The following is an 18020-nucleotide window of genomic DNA, read 5'->3' as shown; positions in this document are numbered from 1 at the left end:
GTCTGATTCAAGGATCCGACATTGTTTTTCTCAAGGCAGAATTCCCCATTTCTCTCTTTTTTCCCAGCATATTGCCGTAGAAGGAAAATACCTCTTTCATTCGCCGCATTTGTAGTGTTTCACTACACTGAGGAAGGAAGGAAACTAATTTCCGCTACTTGTATGTAGAATGCAGTAACAGGGCTCTTTAAAGCACAATGTCAGTCTTAAAAGGGTCTAGGGGAACCGAATGATTTACCAGACAAAACTGTATTGTGAGAGTCACAAAGTGAATGATATTCCAGAGAGACAAATACCAGAACCTTCCCTTTCTATTATTAATCAGATAAGGGCTCCCATGTGCCTCTAAGCGTGCGTCCCTGGAAAAGAACCGGCTCCCATGGTGTCACTGGATGTTGTGAGGTCAGTAAAATCTCTTGTGATTGTGTATCTCAAACTGTTCTCTTTTATCCTCACCCTGGGACCCTAAGGGAAGGGCGCACAAGCGTCCGGAACTCTGGGCCTCCCATGAGAAGAAGCTGAGATGGTGCCACAGCTGGGAAGTAGAGAAGCAGTTCCCTTCCATGGGGACAGGCCCTGACCTCACTCATCAGCGTGTGATGGGAGCGCCCTGCCCTTCTTGTGCACAGCCTCTTCCCAGAGAGGGATAGTGGCCTCAGGCCCAGGGGATCTGGCCAGGGTCAAGTGCCCCCTCTGGACAGAGGCTTGGACATGATCTCACCCCTTCAACTTCTGTTTCTATGGCTTTCCCTCCTTGCCTGCTCCCCGCCCCACCTATCCCGCCTGCTCGCCCCTCAGTAGTCTTCCTCAGCCAGGGAGAGGAGCACAGCTTTGGGTGTGTTCTCAAAGAGGGCAGCCCGGTTCTGCTGCTGCCCCTTCTTCACCCAGTGGCCATAGATGCGGAAAGCATAGGCATCGATGAGTCGCCGCAGAGGCCGGAGGGCATAGGGGTCGCGGATGACGATCTCTCGGGTCACCGGCTTCACCCGCCGGTACTGGTAGTAGATCCGCACTGAAGCCAGTACTGTTAGACCGATCACCTGTGGAAAGCCAGAACTGAGAAGCTGGCCCCAGCCCCTGCCCGCCTGTCTCCTTCCCCTTGCAGTGCAGGGACTCCCTGAGCTTGTTTGCCATGAAGCCGTGTGTGCCTACCACTGGGCCTTTCCTAGGGTCCCCCCTACCATTCCCACCCCTCCGGCATCTGCAGAGACGTAGGCTCTTGGAGCCAGATGGGTGACATCTGTCCTCTCTGGTGCCAGAAGTTGAGCTGGAGCCATCACAGGATGGGTGGGAGGGGAAGGGCAGGTGCTCTGGAAACTGTGGGTAAAAGGAGTCCCTGGAGGGAAGGAAGGGGGCTTGGGGACTTTGACCTGAGTCCTGCCCCAGGGCCCTGGGTGGGAGGGGAGCTTCAGTACCTTGAACTTGCCCCGGGGGCTGAAATGACGCACTTCTTCCACCACATACTGCTGGAAGAATGGGTGTGCTAAGGCCTCTTCTGCTGAACAGCGGCCCCGGGGGTTCACCACCAAGAAGCGGGAAACCTGAGAGAATAAGGAGGGGGAGCTGAAAACATCCAGGCAGGGTCCCCTCCAGCACTTCAGACGACATAAGGTCTTTCCCAGCAGGGTCCTCCATTTTGTAGAGTGATATGTCCCCCTCCCTCATGGTGGGCTCCCCCCTCGCCTGAGCGGCGGAGCCAGAAGGCGTGGTCTCTCACCAAGTCCTTCACTGTGTCTGAATAATCGTCCCATTCAGGTGAGCCAAACTGGTAGTTGCCACTCATGATCATCCTCAGCATCAGCATCTGTTTCCGGTGCCAGAAGGGTGGGGAGCCAGCCAGCAGGGTGTACATGATGACGCCTGTGCTCCACCTGGTACCAGGTGGAACAGGGAGGAAGGCAGGAGGGCTGGCTGTAGCTCCTGCCATCCTCTCCCCNCAAACCTGTCACTCTGGGTCACCCTTCTGCAACATACTTACATGTCCACTTCCTTCCCATAACCTGGGTGGTCATCATTCATGGAGCATTCAATGATCTCAGGGGCCAGGTAACTGGGGGTCCCACAGACCTCTGCAGCAATAGTTATATTCAGGACAGGTCAGCATGGGGCACTTGGAAGGGGAAGATCCAAAAAAAAATGGAGACAAAAGCAAAATGGTGCTTGGGCTGGGACTCTTCTAACACTGGCCAGCTTCAGAGTCAAGGGCAGGGGCTGGGTGCTGGCTCACAGGACCACCTGCTTGGGGCTGTTGCTTCATGGTCATGTCTAGCCATCCTGGCCTGGAACTCAGGCAGGGAACCTGGCTCAGCCCTGGGAGGAGGCTTATCTGAAGAGACACCTAGCCCTGAAATGGTAGGATTTTTATTCTGGGGGGAAGTTTTGGGGAGAAATCCAGACAACCTCTGTTCCTGGGAGCATAGATGAGAGAGCCTAAGCCCCTGACATGGGCCAAGCCACGTTACCAGACCTCGCAGCTTCTCTCCTGGCTCCAGTTGGCAGGAAAAACCAAAGTCTGTGAGCTTGATGTTCATGTCATCATCCAAGAGGATGTTCTCGGGCTTCAGATCCCGATGCACAATGTTGAGTTTGTGCAAATTGCAGATTACCTCCAGCAGGGCTCTCATGATCTTTCTGGGATGGGACAGGCACATGTCACTCTAACCTCCTATTCTGCAGGGTCAGGTAACAAGCAGGGAGACCAAAGCCCATGTACCCACCAGACTGCCAGTGTGGGAGGAGAGGCTGGGACCATCTAGGCTGAGCCAAAGAGGGAGAGAGGCTACCAAAGCCAGCAGTGCACACCCCCAGCCCGTACAAATGTATGCTGTGCCCACTCCATGACCTTGGTGCCGGTACCACTCGGACTCGGACAGGGAGTGGAAATGGGGGCAAATGGATCCTCACCTGGTTTCCTTCTCACTCAGAGTGACCTTCTCAGTGAGGTAATCAAAGAGCTCCCCTCTCTTCATCCTGTGGGGATGGAGGGTTTGTAGCTGGATGGGTCCCAAGACCACCCCCTCCTTACCCTACTCCCAGAGACCTATTTCCTTCCCTCATATCTCCAGAGGCAGAGTGGGACACTCCCCATGAAGGACCAAGGGCCGCAGGGAGAAGCTGGGGAAGTGAACAGAGAGGTTGTCTAGGGAGATTAGAAGAACAGCAGAAGCTGAAAGGGTAGGATGGTGCCAGAGGGAGTGCCCCCCCACTTGTGGATGGAATGGTGCCAGCCTGAAGGTCCCCCCACCTGTGGGTGGGACAGCGTCACCCTGAGGGTCCCCCCACCTGTGGAAGTGACACACGGACTAGGATCTATCAGGGCCAAAATCAGAGCTGGGAGATGAAAGAGGGACCCTGAGCCACTGGCCCAAGGCCCCAGATCCAGATCAGGACAAGAGTGTCCTTTGCAGGAGCAAAGTTTGCCTATTTTAGGATTAGGAATTACAGTTCAATCTTCTCACTTTTTGGGATGATGTAGAAAGAGGTCGCTGCTAAAACAATCCAGTGATACCCTGGAGGGCAACTCAGGGCAGCATTAAAAATAGCTTCCCTAAGCAACTTCTTCAAAGGTTAGGGATATTTGAGCTGCCCGCAAGGGCTCTACAGGGCCTTGCCACCGAGCAGAGTTGGGGACAGCTGCAGCTGGTTAAGTCTTGGGGTCCCTGGGAAAGTCTCCCCTGGTTAAAGAGGAAAGGTGCATCCTGCCCCTTCTCACCCACCCCTCCAGGGAAAGCAGCAGGATTCCTAGGGCACCAAGGATTTGGCCAGTGTCACAGAGGCAAGAAAACCCTTGAGCTTAGCTGGTGTGGCAGGGATGGGGCTTCTGGAGATAACCTAGAATTTATAGAGGTGGTTTGGGGGTTTGAGGAGATAACCTAGAATTTAGAGAGGTGAGCCTTATCTGTACAATAACTGCACTGTGTTCCAAAAAGGCAATGTGTGAGTCCCATTTTTATCATCCTAATTCCATCTTAAAGACACTAGAAGAACTCACTGTTAGCAACAGCATTAAGATTTACCAGTAAACACTGGGGACTGTGCAAGATACAACAGGCTGCTGCTTCCTGGACCTGGCAGTTTAATTGTACACACAGGCCAGGTTACACTGTGTCTCAAAGATAGCCCTACACCTATTCAGGATGGCTACAGTATGAAACATTCTAACAATATAAAATCTACTTGAATAATGTTCTCAAGTTAATCCAGTCCTTAAAATTAGCTATCATGTATGGAGGAATCAAGACACCCGCACAACAGTGGTGGTTCATGCAGCCTTTAGGGAGGACTCAGTGGAGTGGGGGAACAAGGAGCTGGAGAGTTCCCTTCCCTGGGAAGCCTTTCTAATAAAAATGATAGTAAGTCTGAACACATTGTTCACAGAGCACTTTGTGTCATTCGAAGTCCATGCTTAGAGCCTGATGAGATAGGCACGGTGGTTGTTATCATTTTTCCTTTCTTGAGAAAACACAGGATCTCAGAACTGAAAGGCCCGCTGCCCACAGTGGAGCCTGTGACAAGGAGCTCGTCTCAGTAGCTCTGTTGGTGCAGAAGCAGGGGAATAGTGACATTGGTGACAATGGTGATGAGCCGTACCCCAAATACATGCTTTACCACCTGCCTCCCTGGTGGGCCACTTGCCTCAATATACTGCTGGCCTCTTCCTTTCCACTCTTGCCTCCTTACAGTCAGTAGGATGCTTTTCAGAAATAAAAGGGATGCTTTCCTCCCTCCAAAGCCCTTGGCATGACTAACATGCCTGCAAAATCTGGTCTTCAGTACAGACTGGCCTCACATTCTGCCCACGCCACAGACTGCCCCCTTCCCCCACCCTGGCCCCCTTGCCAATCCTGGAATACATGAAGCCCTTCCTCTTGGGCCCTTGCTCTGGCTCTTCCCTCTGTCCTTCTGCTGGAAGGGTCCTTCTTCAGCTCTTGGTTCTGATCCCTCCCTCACTTCATCTGGGTCTCTGCTCAGGTCACCTTCTGTAGAGCATTCCCTGACAGCTCCATCCAAGGAAGCCCCACCCCCTCTCTAGCCCCTGCCCTGGTTCATGCATCTGTACATGTACATAACTATGTGCATGTGTCATTGCTTTCTGTTCCCTCTCTGTGAAAATTATTACATGAAGCTGGAGACTTTGTCTTGTTCATTGCCACATCCTCAGTGTCCAGAATGAGTATCGAATGACCACCTTTGTCATCATCATTGTAGTTGATTAATTAACAGCATTTACATTTTGCCATTTGCCATGCTATTACTTCTGTAATACCCACGGGAAAACGGATACTTAAGGAAACCATCTAGCTCATAAGTGGTGGCCCCAGGATTCGAGACCTGGCAGCCTGACCCCCAGAGCTGATCAGCCTGAGGCACTGGTGATCCTATTTGGCCTCCGCAGTGCGGGGAGCTGGCTGTTGGTCTCCAGGAAGCACTGTACAGGCCCCAGGGTGTGGCTGGCTCCAGGGCTGGGTACTTACAGATCAAACACCAAGAAGAAGAAAGTGTTGGTCTCATAAGTGTCCTTCAGCTGTACTGAAATGGAAATGACTAACTCGTTTCAGGTAGCAGGGGAGCCTGGGCAGAGGCAGCGGGGGTACAGGGGCAAAGGGGATTAAAGCTGCTCGGACTGACTTCAGAAGCCGGAAAGGGCATCAGAACGGTGTTCAAAGGAGCCCCGCTAAGGGAGGGGCCGGCCCCGGGACCTCACCCCCCCCATTCCTTGACCTGCAGCCACTTCCAGTTCTGCTTGTAACCCCTCTGTCTGGCTGGAACAGGAGGCTTAGAACTGAGTCTCCAGAGTGGCGAGGGTGGCACCGGACTGGCAGGGGGCAGGAGACGCTCTGGGAGTCCCAGCTAGCCGCACAGTGTGGCTGCACTCCCTGACTTGGGTTATTAGAGCAGAATCATAGTGGAGCACCCTGCTGGGGCCCAGAGCCATTACTCACTGATGTTGGGGAGTCCTGAGACCTTGCGCAGGATGTCCACCTCCTTCAGCGTCGCCTCTCGCAGTTCCTGTACCTCTGCAGAGCTGAAGCTGCCCCCGCCGGTGATGTCAATGATCTTCACAGCATACTCCTGGCACGTGGGCTTGTGGATGCAGCGCCTGACGACGCTGCTAACTCCTCTGGGGGTGCAGAGCACAGGTGGTCCAGGGGCCCCTCACCCCAGGGAGAATCCCAGATCCAAGCCACAAGAGAGATGTTCTGCCTTATCCACCAACTCCGTAGGAGCTTTTGCGGATGGGTGGGATGAAGATGGCAGAGGGAGGGTGATTTGTCTGGAGCTGACGTACAAGCCTGGTCTTAGGACTCTTGATTCCTAGTTCAGCGCTCTATCTCAGCAACTAGGGCCATACCCTGCCCTCTGACCCCTGATCTCTGACCCTGGTGTGAAGGTGGGTTTGGAAGTGCTTGTCAACAGCACTGGGACAGTTCTGGTGGGAGAGGTCTCTTATCCGGGTGCTTTTATACCCTTCTCAACTGTCCTGGTTCAGGAGGGCAGGACCCCAAACTGAGGGTTTCTCCAAGTGGAAAATGCTTTGAGGATGGGTCCATGAACTGGCTGGAGCCTAAGACAGCACTTCCCGGGGCACGTTTGGGCCTCCTTACCTGCCCAGGATCTCCTTGGGCTCATAGTTCTCATAGAAGCCCTGTGCCGAATACGAGTCTGGCAGTGCCTCATCCCGGGTCATGCTCAGCTCCTCTGGGGTGATACTGAGGGGCTCTGAGAAGCAGATAGAAAGAAACTGTCAGCCATCCTGATCTAGGTGATATGCTCTTTGAGAGCTGGAACCCTTTCTCTCACTCCTCTTTGTATCTCCTGGCACAGAACAGGCCTATCGTGAATGTTCAGAATAAATGTGAATTGAAAAACCCTTTGAAAAGAGCCCAGCTTGCGTCTTCCCACTGGATGCAAACTTTTGTGAATCCCAGATGACCCTGGGGTTTCCCGGATGTTCTCGCTGTAGGCTGCCACCCCGTGGTAGAAGCAGCTGAGAGCCAGCCAGGCCTAAGCCCATGCTGGAGGCAGGAGGTTGGGCCTTCAGCCCCAAGGTTAGCTCTGACAAGGCTGGCTCACCCTTGATTTTATTTTCTTTCTTTTCTTTTTTTTTTTTTTTAACAAATAGTTTATTGTCAAATTAGTTTCCACATAACACCCAGTGCTCGTCCCCACGAGTGCCCTCCTCCATGCCCATCCCCCCTCCCCCCTACATCCATCAGTCCTCAGTTTTTGTCAGCATTCAAGAGTCTCTCATGGTTTGCCTCTCTCCCTTTCCCCCACCATTTCCCCCCTTCTTCTCCCCCTTGTTCCTCCGTCAAGTTCCTCCTAATCCTCCTATACGTGCAAACATATGATATTTGTCCTTCTCTGCCTGACTTATTTCACTCAGCATAACACCCTCAAGGTCCATCCATGTTGCTACACATGGCCAGATTTCATTGTTTCTCATTGCCATGTAGTATTCCATGGTATAGATAAACCACATCTTCTTGATCCATTCATCTGTTGATGGACACTTAGGCTCTTTCCATGTTTTAGCTATTGTGGAGAGTGCTGCTATGAACATTGGGGTACATGTGCTCCTATGCATCAGCATTTCTGTATCCCTTGGGTAAATTCCTAGCAGTGCTATTGCTGGGCCATAGTGGAGTTCTGTTGTTAATCTTTTGAGGAACCTCCAAACTTTTCCAGAGGGGCTGTACCAGTTTACATTCCCACCAACAGTGTAAGAGGGTGCCCGTTTCTCCACATCCTCGCCAGCATCTCGTGTTCTCTGATTTGCTCATTTTAGCCACTCTGACTGGGCTCACCCTTGATTTTAGAAAGAACCCCAGAGAAATTTTGCAGAGGACAAATTAAAGGGCTGTTTCCTCTCTTTGAGGAGATGAGGCCGGTCCTGCTTTTCCTCTGCTTGTTCTCTGTGCTTGTGGAAAGGTGAGAAGCTTCATGATTTTATCTTCTCAATATGATTTTAAGCCTCTCCTTAACCTCCCCCAGTGTAACTGTCCTTCCATGAAAACAGCACTCCTTCTGGGGACACAATTCCAGTACTTCCCACTGTTCCTTCCTTCCTCATTCTGCCCTCAACCAGGACTTTCCTTTCTTTCTTTCCTTCCTCCTTTCCTCTCTTTCTTTCTCTTCTTTCTTCTGCCAGGTGCTCAGAGGGCTGCAGAGCTTCATGGGCCCTGCCTCTGGTATCACCTGTCAGTGTGTGGTGTCACCTCCTCCATTAGACTGATCTTCTCTGGGGCGTCCTAGCCATTCCTTCCTGCCGTGCCCAGTGCTGCTCCCTGGATGTGAGTCAGTGGTTGGAGGTATCCCTTTGGCTCAGGGTCCTGATGGCAGGTCGGTTCTGTCCTCAGAATGCCCCACGTCCTACTGCATGGTGGCCAGTGAGCTCTGGGTGGTCCTGTCGCAGCGTGGGGCGCTACAAAACCAGGACACTCAGGCCTGCACACAGGAGCTGAGCTGGCTAGCTTTGCCTGAGGAATACCAATGTTTATTTATCTTTGAAAGAGAGTGTGAGTGGGGGAGATACAAGTGGGGGAGGGGACAGAGGATCTAAAGTGGACAGCACTTTAGGATCTCCACGCTGACAGCAGAGAGCCTGAAGCAGGGCTGGAATCCACGAACCATGAGATCATGACCTGAACCGGAGCTGTACACTCAACTGACTAAGCTACCCAGGGGCCCCTGCCTGAGGAATATAGAGGCCCCCACAGTACTAAACTCCCCCTACCTCAGATATAGGATTTGAGGAACAGAGAAAATTACTGACAGGAAGGGGACAGATAGAAAATGGGCACAAGTCAACACAGCAGGGCAGAGCTGCCTCTAGCCCCGCTACTACTGCCCTTGCTGGGCCCAAGAAGGCCTGGCCTATCAAAGGGGCCAATTTGCTGACCAGCCAAGTAGGGCTAGCTGTTCCAGGAAGCCTGGTGTCCCCACTGCTGGGTGCCTGGTTACCAGAGGAATAATTAGAATAACAACAATCTCTGCCAACAGCAGGCGCCTGGGCTGCTTGCTCACAGGGTTCCCAGTCAGCAACCCCAACTGAGCACAGAAATGTCTCCTCCTGTAAAAACAAGCCCATTTCCTTGCAAGTCCTTTTAAGTTCCCAAGATGGGTGTCTGTGTCCCCCACCTCCCAAAGCTGGGTAGCACAAGGTCTCTTCCTTCCCCCAGCCCTCTACCGGCAGAGAATGTGGTGGACCCATTCCAGGAAGCCATCCCAGCTGGGGGCTCCATTCCCTGGCATGACCAGCTTTGCACACTTCTGGCTGCACTCACTTGTTTGGGGAGGGGGGGGTGTGGGGAGCAGGGGGGCCGCCGCCTGGCTCTAGGCCTAATTTGAGTCAACTTTGGGCCTCTGTCCACTATCCCTCTACATGCCCCCACCTCCCCACCTTTCCCAAGACTCCTTTGGAAAAGGTCCCCAGATGGGAGTGGGAGACCTGGTCCTTTTTGGAACAAAACATCCCTCCCCCAAACAGAGAGTCTGAAAGTACAGTCACGGGGTACCCACTTTCTGTAGGCAAATACCCTGAGGGGGGCTTCAAGAGTCAATGCTGCCACTCTGCAACCAGCTGCCTTTGGAAGGGAAAAGAGGATCTAATGGCTCTGGGTGTTTCTATCTTCTCTGCCCTACAGCCTTCCCCTCTCTCTGCCTGTCGCCTGGCTTTTGTCCATCACCGGCCCAGCTACTCACCGTTAGATCCTCGCAGGCCCTTGAGTGAATGTGACAGGAATCCCAAAGGTCTGAGAGCCCCTTGCGGGGAGGGGACAACTGAGGGCTGAAGGGGGTCCCCAGCAGACACTCGTGGCTACAGTAGGATATCTTGCTGCTCGTCCTCCGGGCTTTGCTACTTGGTGACGAAGGCTGATGTGCCAGAAATAAATCACAACTGCAAATCTGGGATGCAGGCCAAGGCTCAGCAAGGACCATGGCTCAGCAGGAGGTGACCTCTGCTGGAGGGTGAGGGAAGCTCTGGTGGCCTGACTGCAGGCAGGACAGCGTGAGGTGACCAATCTTCCCTCTGGAGCTCCCTTGGCCTCCAGGCCCAGAGGAGATAAAGCCAGCCTTGACGGGAATGCACTCACTTCTCTGGGAGCCGTGTCTCTACATACTGAGAGCAGGGACCTGGGGGAAACCCCAGGAAAAACTGGCACAGCCACACTGTAGCCCCAGCAGCCACAGGGGCCCACTCAGGAACAGTTTTGTGGCTAACCTGCAAAACGCAGACCTTAAAGGTTACCGAACATCCCTTTCAGGAATCCATCTCTAATCTGCCTCCAAGATTTCATCCTTAACCCATTGGTTTTCAACTTGTGGTCTGTTGGGAGGAGGTCCGTGTGCCAGGAAAAGCATATGAGCTCTGGCAGGGTGCACCTTTGGGCTCTTTGGGTGAGAGCCCTCATCAGTATGAGTCTACCTTAAGAGGCTGACAGAATTGGAAATAATGGATGCAATGTGCTGGCACACAGCAGTCACGGACTTACTGCTCTCTCTCATTCTAAAGCTACCTTTTTTCAAACCCCTCATATACCAAACGAAGGAGGGGCTAATACAGTGCTTCACACAGAGGCTGAGTCCACAAGCACTCATCTGGTTAGCATTTCACAAAGCACTCGCACATTCTCACTTGGACCCCAAAACTCTGGTATTAAGGCAATTTTAAAGAGAATGTGACTTGCTCAAGGTCACTAGGTAAGTAGGAAGGCCTAGACGAACCCCAGATGTGGGCCCAAGAACTCTTTCCTTTATTCATGCTGATCATCTCTTTCACTCTGGGGTAACACTGCTTGACTGCTATATAGACAGGAGCCAGGAAGGACTTTGCGTCTACGCATTAAGGCCTTAACTGAGATGCAGCATCTGGCTCCAGTGATGAACACACCTCAGTCTCCTCCTTGGACTGTCAGTAAGCTCCTGCCTCCTTCATTTGTTGTCCTGATGCTAAACTGTAGAGTTGATTTGTGCTCTTTACTTTCAATGCTTAACAAAATCCCTTCTGACCTCAGGCAAAGGGCCAGTGCATCTGGTGAATTATTCTGTGTCTCTGTAGTCCTGGCTCCCACAACAGAGAGGCCAGGCCAGCCAGACTCTTGCATTTTATGAATGTCAGTGGTTCATTTTCCTTTATTCACTATACACCATCAGACCTCAGACATTAAGGGCGTTAACACTATGAGCTCACAAGTCCTGAACTTCCAGGGGAAATGAGCAAAGGAACCCACAGATGAATCCAGAAGGAAATTCGCTGGGGGACTTGACAGGAGTGAACGGTCTGTGGTGATTCAGGCAAGGTGGTCTTGGCCACTTTCAGGAACTCAAGACAGGAAGCAGCAACAGACTAATCTCAATAGCACTTTACTCACCTTGCAGTAACACAGGTCTCTGAAACTTACAGAATGGGGGAAAAATCAGTCTCGAAAAGGTACATTTGAAAGTAGGAAAACTGCAGAGCACAATGTAGACTGAAGACCAACTCTGAGTGAATGCATTTTTGAGTTGTGAGGAATGGAGCTCAGTTCATTTTTAAAAATGACGCACCCCAAATTGAACCCATCTCCTTAAGACAACATGGAGTGGGCAGTTGCAACTAGCTGGAGTCTTTCAGGAATGGGAAGCTATGGTACGTTACCGAAGAAAAACATTTGCAGGGGAACTGCCTGTATTAAAGAATGGTTTCCATCTCTGACCAACTAATTGGATATACCAGGGGAAGGACGTGTGGTGCTGACCTGGCCACAGGAATCCACTTGTAATGGGTCTATTCCTATGTTTTCTTTATCATTCACTTGATTAGTATTTTAACCTGTTACTGCTCAGTTTAAGAAACACTGACCTTCCACCTGGAACCTTTTTTAGCTTATTTGAGAGGGAGAGAGATTCCCAAGCAGTCTCCATGCTGTTAGCACAGAGCCTGACACAGGGCTTGACCCCACGAACTGTGAGATCATAACCTGAGCTGAAAGCAAGAGTTAGATGCCTAACCAACTGAGCCACTCAGTCCCCATCCCCGGAACCTTTTTAATGAGCACTATGTTGCTAGTGAGCTACTCCTTACATAACTACTTTTCTACAAAAGCTCCTCAGGGAACCCTGTCCTATCCTCCAGGTGGATGCTAACTGAATACTGAGACTACAAAGTAAAGACATGTTGAGACAATTGTGTTCTTTTGCAAAATGCCTATGTTCAACATGCATATATCGTACCTAATGTATGATCTTACACTTAAAAGACACCACATTTTGGGAGAAAAATCACTTTATTCTAATTAATTCACAAACAATAATGTCACAAAAGCTGGTTTGACGAGGCACACGACCATATGCCCAGCTCCAAACTCAAAACTATCTCACAATGAACTTCTATGCAGAAAGAACACCGGTTTTCATACCGATCCTGAAGAAAGCTGTATTTAATGATACAGGAGAGGTTTAACTGGTGGTTTTATACTTTATATCTTCACTATCAGTTATATTTATGCTAAATTAACTTGGTCATGAGAGACGATTTTCCGTATCTTCAATTTGAACTTCTTGATTAGGCTAATCCTGCAAACAGAAAAGGCAAGTTAGAAGAGCAACAGCTGTACATTCTTAGCAAAGCAGAAACCCTCCATATGATAAAAAGAGGGATGAAAGCCCAAGGTTATCAGTTTCATGCCTGAAAATGAAAATAAGCATTTTAATAGATGGTGAATTCTTAGGTTGATAGGAGACAATTACATAAAAACAACTTCACTGTCAACATTCTAGACAGCTCAAATCTCCGAGTTCCACCGAGGGATTTAATAAACTCTCTTCTCTCAAATCAGGTGTGGGGAATGCCAACAACATATCAGTCCATTCTTTATGTCCATTCTTGGACTTTGGTGAAAATGGAATGGAATTTTCTACTCATAGCTTTATGGCTAGATCACTCACATCCTATAACCAGAACAAGATCTGATACATTAATCTATACCCACTTAAGGAAGAATGAGATTTAGAACATTAACTGGTAAAAGCTTATGACTCAAAACCTCTGGACCAGTTATTTGTTAGAAGTGTTAGATTATTTTTAGAATAATGTAAACAAAATCCCCTCTAACTTGTCAGATTAATTTATTAAACAGACTCCCAAAGTTCTCTAGGGTCCAGGAGTACCGTGCCACGAACTGAGCAGACGCACTTTTAATCAGGCTGACGTATCACCTACCATTTGCAAATCTGCACTGTTTCAGCACCTCGCTGAAACCTTCACAAAGCTTAAGGTCACCCTGATTCTGGGCACACTCCAGAAACTGTTTCATCTCATAGTGGCATGGGCCAAACTGCTGCTGCTGCTGCTGGTATGCTGGCTGGGTTCCCTGAGGCTCCTGCAAAGGCATAACATTCAGGACCGTTAAGAAAGGAAATTAGATTTAGACCTGAACAAAGAATAGTATCTAATGTCTTGGAGGTCAACTGGGGAAACATAACTAGAACCAGATGCAAATTAAAGTTTCCATCTAATAAAACGGAAAGTGAAAAATTTTAAGACAGAAAGCAAATGGGTTTTAACAAAATTCCAGTTATAATCAGAAAGATTCAAGAACAAACCTGCAAATAAAGTGAAATGGTTATGTGCATATCTAAATACCAGTGGGGGTTCAGTGAAGTATCATGAAGGACAAAGTGGAACTATTATAGAAAAATAGACGGATGAGTGTCAAATACACCAGAAATACAACAGAGTATACATTCAAGCCTATCAGAGGAGAAAATTCACATACTTCAAAAAGAGGGGGCAGTGGCAAATATCAGATAAGATACCAGAGAATAGCATAGAGCGATTAAAGAGACTTTTAAATACTTAACTAAGGTGGAGATGGAATTAGTTAAGAATCACCAAGACAAATTACTTAAAATAAGGAGAAAATGCCTGTTTTACAGTGGATCAGGTTGAACTGCTATTCTACTCCTTGGGAACAAATATAATTTGTCTAGTACGTGACGCTGCTGGCCTCAGGCACTAACTCAGCGGCCAAATGTGGCTTTTGGTAACCCATTTTCTGTGAACAGCACTGTGGATTCTAAACTTCCAGACAGTACCTATACATAAGAACTTACAAATAGTTAGTTTTTCTTATAATATACCACCAGAAAACAAAGTGCACAAAACCTTACCTGGTAAGTGATGTCAGGCCTTGAAGGCTCTGCACTACTTCCTCCACCGAAGCCCCCAGTGATGGCATGACCTAGGGTGTGCCCGACAGCAGAGCCCACAGCCACGCCAGCTGCAGTGGTGGCCATTTGGGCCATCAGACCTGGCTGCCGGGGCGCAGCGGCAGGTGCGCCGACAGCAGATGGTGGAGCGGCTGCTGGCGGCTGAGCTGCTGGCGCGGGTCTGGGGGCAGCTCTCATCTGAGGTGCCCGGCTGTGAAAGAAAAGAACAGAAAATATGAAGTTCACACTTCCTACCAGGTTTGGAAACTGTCAACTTCAACAAACTGTACCCTCAACCCTTGAACCACACAAGTTTGAACTTGTGGGTCCACTTATATGTGGATTTTTTCTGGTAACTACAGTATAGTAGTGCATGATTNGAACCGCGAGATCGTGACCTAAGCGAAAGTCGGACGCTTAACCGACTAAGCCACCCAGGCGCCCCAAGTACTGCATGATTTCTTAATAACTTTTTTCTCTAGCTTACTTTATTGTATGAATACAGTATTCTAATATATATAGCCCACAAAATACATGTTAATCGACTGTTTATATTATTGGAAATGCTTCCAGTCAGCAGTAGGCTAACAGTAGTCAAGTTACTGGGGAGTCCAAATTTATTCACAGATTTAACTGCAAAGGAGGTAAGTGCTCCTAACCCAAACACTGTTCAAAAGTCAAATGTATGTGAAAATAAACTTCAGGATCTTCATTTTTAATTATTAAATACAAATACTCTATGCAAACCAGAAAACTTTACAGAACACAATTCCCAGAGCTATTTACATTATTTTATCTCTTTAACCTTCTAAGGTTGTAATCACCAAGCATAAACTATCCTTTCCTGCTTTTTGCAACTACTTCTATGTATTCATATAGCCCGGAGTAGCTTTATAGAACAGTTATTCCAATATCTCATAAAAATCATAAAATATTAAGAGTTTAAAAGATCCTTAGAGAATTCACCCATTCAGATACGAGGGTGAAGTATCATTATAGGTGCTGGCAATCTGCCCGTTAAAAGACAAAAACCTCTGCCTTCATGACACTCTATTGAGGGATCAATTAAATAAAATATTTCATGTAGTAGTATTAAAAGTGTTAAGTAAAAATATTGAGAGGGAGAACATGTGGAACTGTGCTGCAATTTTAGGACAGTCAAGTGCGGTTGTTACCGAGTTGGTATCATTTTAGTAAACAAATGCAAATAGTCATATGGGGGAAATAACACAATCCAATTCCTTCATTTCAGATTAGAAAACTGAAGCCCAGTAAATAGGACTGACTTGCCTGGAATGTTACATCAAAATTAATTTCAATTATACCCCATCTGTAGGACATCTGGATGCTTTCAGCATTTTCACTAACATCCTCAGCACTGCTTTAAAAATCTTCACATACATTATTTTTATATCCCTCTGCTCATTTTTAGTTTCCTTGGGAGCTCTTCTCCTAAATAAGGCTAGGTCAGCAAAGCTAATGACTTTGCTTCCAATCAGGTGGCATCTGGCATCACTTTACAAAAATGTGGTCTTCTGTCCTTTGGGGAGAAGCTTCTTTCCATTAAGTGAAATGCTTCCCTACACTCCTAGCATACTGTCTGAACACAATCCTTCTTACTGCAGAGAAGCAATGTGGTACTGGGCTAAACGTCCTAAACTGGTCATTGGAAAACTCCGGTCAGACCTGGCTTTCCTACTTACTGGTAGCATAAACTTGGACAAGTCACTTATTCTGAGTCTCCAGTTTCCTGCTTTCTGTAAAAACAGTAATAACACCTATCCCTAAGGTCACTGGTGTTAAAGTATAATGGGCAGTACAGTTTAAAAGTATTTCATGAACAGCCTTGGTGGCTCAGTCATGATTTCACAGTGATGGGATTAAGCCCCACCTCGGGCTCTGCCCTAACAGCACAGGGCCTACTTGGGATTCTCTCTCTCAAGGTAAATAAACTTAAAAAAAATTTTTTTTAAGGTATTTTATGAATTAAAAAACATCATATACATGTGAGTCTTTAGTAACTACGTCCCTGACAGGGCTGAGTCCCTGGAACGCTCATTGCTGGTGCTCAGAGATTATCCAGTTTATTGAAATGAGATCATTTTCCTGATTTTATTACCTTTCTCCGACATTGGTTTTTAGTTTTTGTTTTTTCTGCTACTTTTGAAGTTTCAGCCGGTTTACACTTACAAATATCCAAAATGGAGGCCTTGCCCCCATTTTAATTTAAAATGAACTTTAGGGGCACCTGGCTGACTCAGTCGGAAGAGCGGGTGATTCTTGACCTCCGGGATCCTGAGTTCGAGTCCCAAGTTGGGTGTAGAGATTATCGGAGTAATCTTAAGTAACTTTAAGTAAGTAAACTTAAAATTTTCAAATGATCTCTACAGTACCTTAAATAACGCAAGGACATTCGAAATTAGAAAGTTTNCAGCGGCCTCCACCAGCCTCCGCCAGGCGGCGGCGAGGCCTACCGCGGCGTCCGTCTGCGTCACGGCGCCGGCAAGGCCCCAAACCCCGCGGCGGTCTCACCTGGCCGGAGGGGCCATGCGGGAGGTGCGGCTCCGGCTTCCACGCGGCATGGCTACAGCACAGCGGCTCGGCGTCTAGAAGAGCGAGACTCCGCGGGGACCCCGGCCGCTTCTGCGAGCTGGTGAGCGGAAAAGGAGGGGCGGGGGGCGTGGCCTCAGCGCGCGACCAATCAGGACCCAGGCAGAGGCTTCTCGCTCGCCGACGTCTGCGCGTGCCCTGAAGGTCACTGGAAGAGCAGGACGTCATGGCGGCGCGTCGTCGTCCGCGGTTAACGTCATGAGCTCCGCCTCAGGTTCATTTAGGAGACCGGAAATGCCTGAAGGAACCCGGCACGTGTACCCCCAGCGGGTGCTAGTCTGAGTTTGTAGGGTAGGAGGACCATCTCTGCCTCTTTTAAATATATGGTAGCTAAATCCAACCTTGACAGTGAGGCAGATATGTGGCACGTCTGCAACTGGACCTTAGGCAAATTAACTTTTCTCAGTATTAAGTTATTTGAGTATTTTTTGAGGCACAATGTGGGCACGTATGAACTGAACGAAGGAAACTGAAGTTTAGGCAACGTCGACAGAGCGGAGTTTATTCTGTTTATAGTTACCTGTGCGTTCAGCAACAAAAGGTCAGATCGTAATAATGCCTTACAGTTGTGTATTACTGTATAGTTTCAGACGCTTTTCATGTACCTCATAAAATTTGTGCCCATAATTGGGATAGTATTCATTCACTCTTAATTACAAATGTTCTGAATGATTTCCAAGTGCTAGCTACGTTCTGGAGATAGGTACAGCACCAAATAAAAAAGACTTCGTGGAATTTAAAATTTGAGGGGAGACGGCCAACTGAATCAGGTAGTGGTGATATGAAGCCAAAGCATGGTGAGTGAGTTGGGGAGTTAGATGTTGGACCGGGCAGGACTCTTGGAAGAGGCAGTATTTGAATAGATTGCTTGAGGAAGCAGGGAAACAAACCAAATGTTTATCAAGGGTAATGGCATTCCAGGCAGAGGGAACAGCAATTGTGAAGGCCCCACGGTTGTGTGTTTTAGTGACTGTTGGTGTGACATACTTATAACAGTAACTTTTTGGGACCTCTGCAGTAGTGGACAAGTTGGTGAGCGGTATTTATGGATGGCTTCATGGGAAGGTACTTGGGATGGGGTGGAATTTATGGTGTAGAAAAAGCAGAAGTGGACCCTCCATTTCTGCTAGGACTTCAAACAGAAATTTTCCCCTTCCACCTGAAGTTAGTAGGGTTTTTCCAATAAAAGCACATTGTTTACAGTAACAGCAGAATGT

The 18020-nt window shown here is 48.6% G+C and overlaps 2 protein-coding genes across 2 annotated transcripts; both read right to left on the bottom strand.

Annotated features, from left to right (window-relative positions):
• Positions 1-57: 57 nt before the first annotated feature.
• PHKG1 (phosphorylase kinase catalytic subunit gamma 1) lies at positions 58-9889 on the bottom strand. Its single transcript, XM_077777787.1, has 10 exons — positions 9706-9889; positions 6606-6720; positions 5943-6121; positions 5475-5529; positions 2905-2970; positions 2468-2631; positions 1979-2069; positions 1718-1871; positions 1416-1541; positions 58-1040 (listed from the first exon to the last, which is right to left on the bottom strand). Exons 2-10 carry the CDS (start codon positions 6686-6688, stop codon positions 795-797), a joined length of 1164 nt encoding a protein of 387 aa, XP_077633913.1. The 5' UTR covers positions 6689-6720; positions 9706-9889; the 3' UTR covers positions 58-794.
• A 2361-nt stretch (positions 9890-12250) lies between these two features.
• Positions 12251-16872, bottom strand: CHCHD2 (coiled-coil-helix-coiled-coil-helix domain containing 2). The gene is made up of 4 exons (XM_077777915.1): positions 16726-16872; positions 14155-14404; positions 13205-13364; positions 12251-12558 (listed from the first exon to the last, which is right to left on the bottom strand). The coding sequence occupies exons 1-4, from the start codon at positions 16773-16775 to the stop codon at positions 12548-12550; spliced, it is 471 nt and encodes a 156-aa protein (XP_077634041.1). The 5' UTR covers positions 16776-16872; the 3' UTR covers positions 12251-12547.
• Between the last annotated feature and the right edge of the window lie 1148 nt (positions 16873-18020).

Source organism: Crocuta crocuta, unplaced genomic scaffold (genome assembly GCF_008692635.1).
Source record: "Crocuta crocuta isolate KB4526 unplaced genomic scaffold, BGI_CrCroc_1.0 scaffold217, whole genome shotgun sequence".
NCBI lineage: Eukaryota > Metazoa > Chordata > Mammalia > Carnivora > Hyaenidae > Crocuta > Crocuta crocuta.
Note: the sequence above shows the minus strand (reverse complement) of the source record. Positions and strands in the feature narration are given on the sequence as shown.

Excerpts from the sequence above, each read along its gene's own strand:
- PHKG1 (XM_077777787.1), bottom strand. The coding sequence starts at position 6,688 with ATGACCCGGGATGAGGCACTGCCAGACTCGTATTCGGCACAGGGCTTC. Across the intron at positions 2,070-2,467 it reads GCCAGGAGAGAAGCTGCGAG|AGGTCTGTGGGACCCCCAGT; the intron begins GTCTGGTAACGT and ends CTATTGCTGCAG. Across the intron at positions 1,542-1,717 it reads CAGACACAGTGAAGGACTTG|GTTTCCCGCTTCTTGGTGGT; the intron begins GTGAGAGACCAC and ends TTATTCTCTCAG.
- CHCHD2 (XM_077777915.1), bottom strand. The coding sequence starts at position 16,775 with ATGCCGCGTGGAAGCCGGAGCCGCACCTCCCGCATGGCCCCTCCGGCC. Across the intron at positions 14,405-16,725 it reads CGCATGGCCCCTCCGGCCAG|CCGGGCACCTCAGATGAGAG; the intron begins GTGAGACCGCCG and ends TTTCTTTCACAG. Across the intron at positions 13,365-14,154 it reads GGCCTGACATCACTTACCAG|GAGCCTCAGGGAACCCAGCC; the intron begins GTAAGGTTTTGT and ends ATGCCTTTGCAG.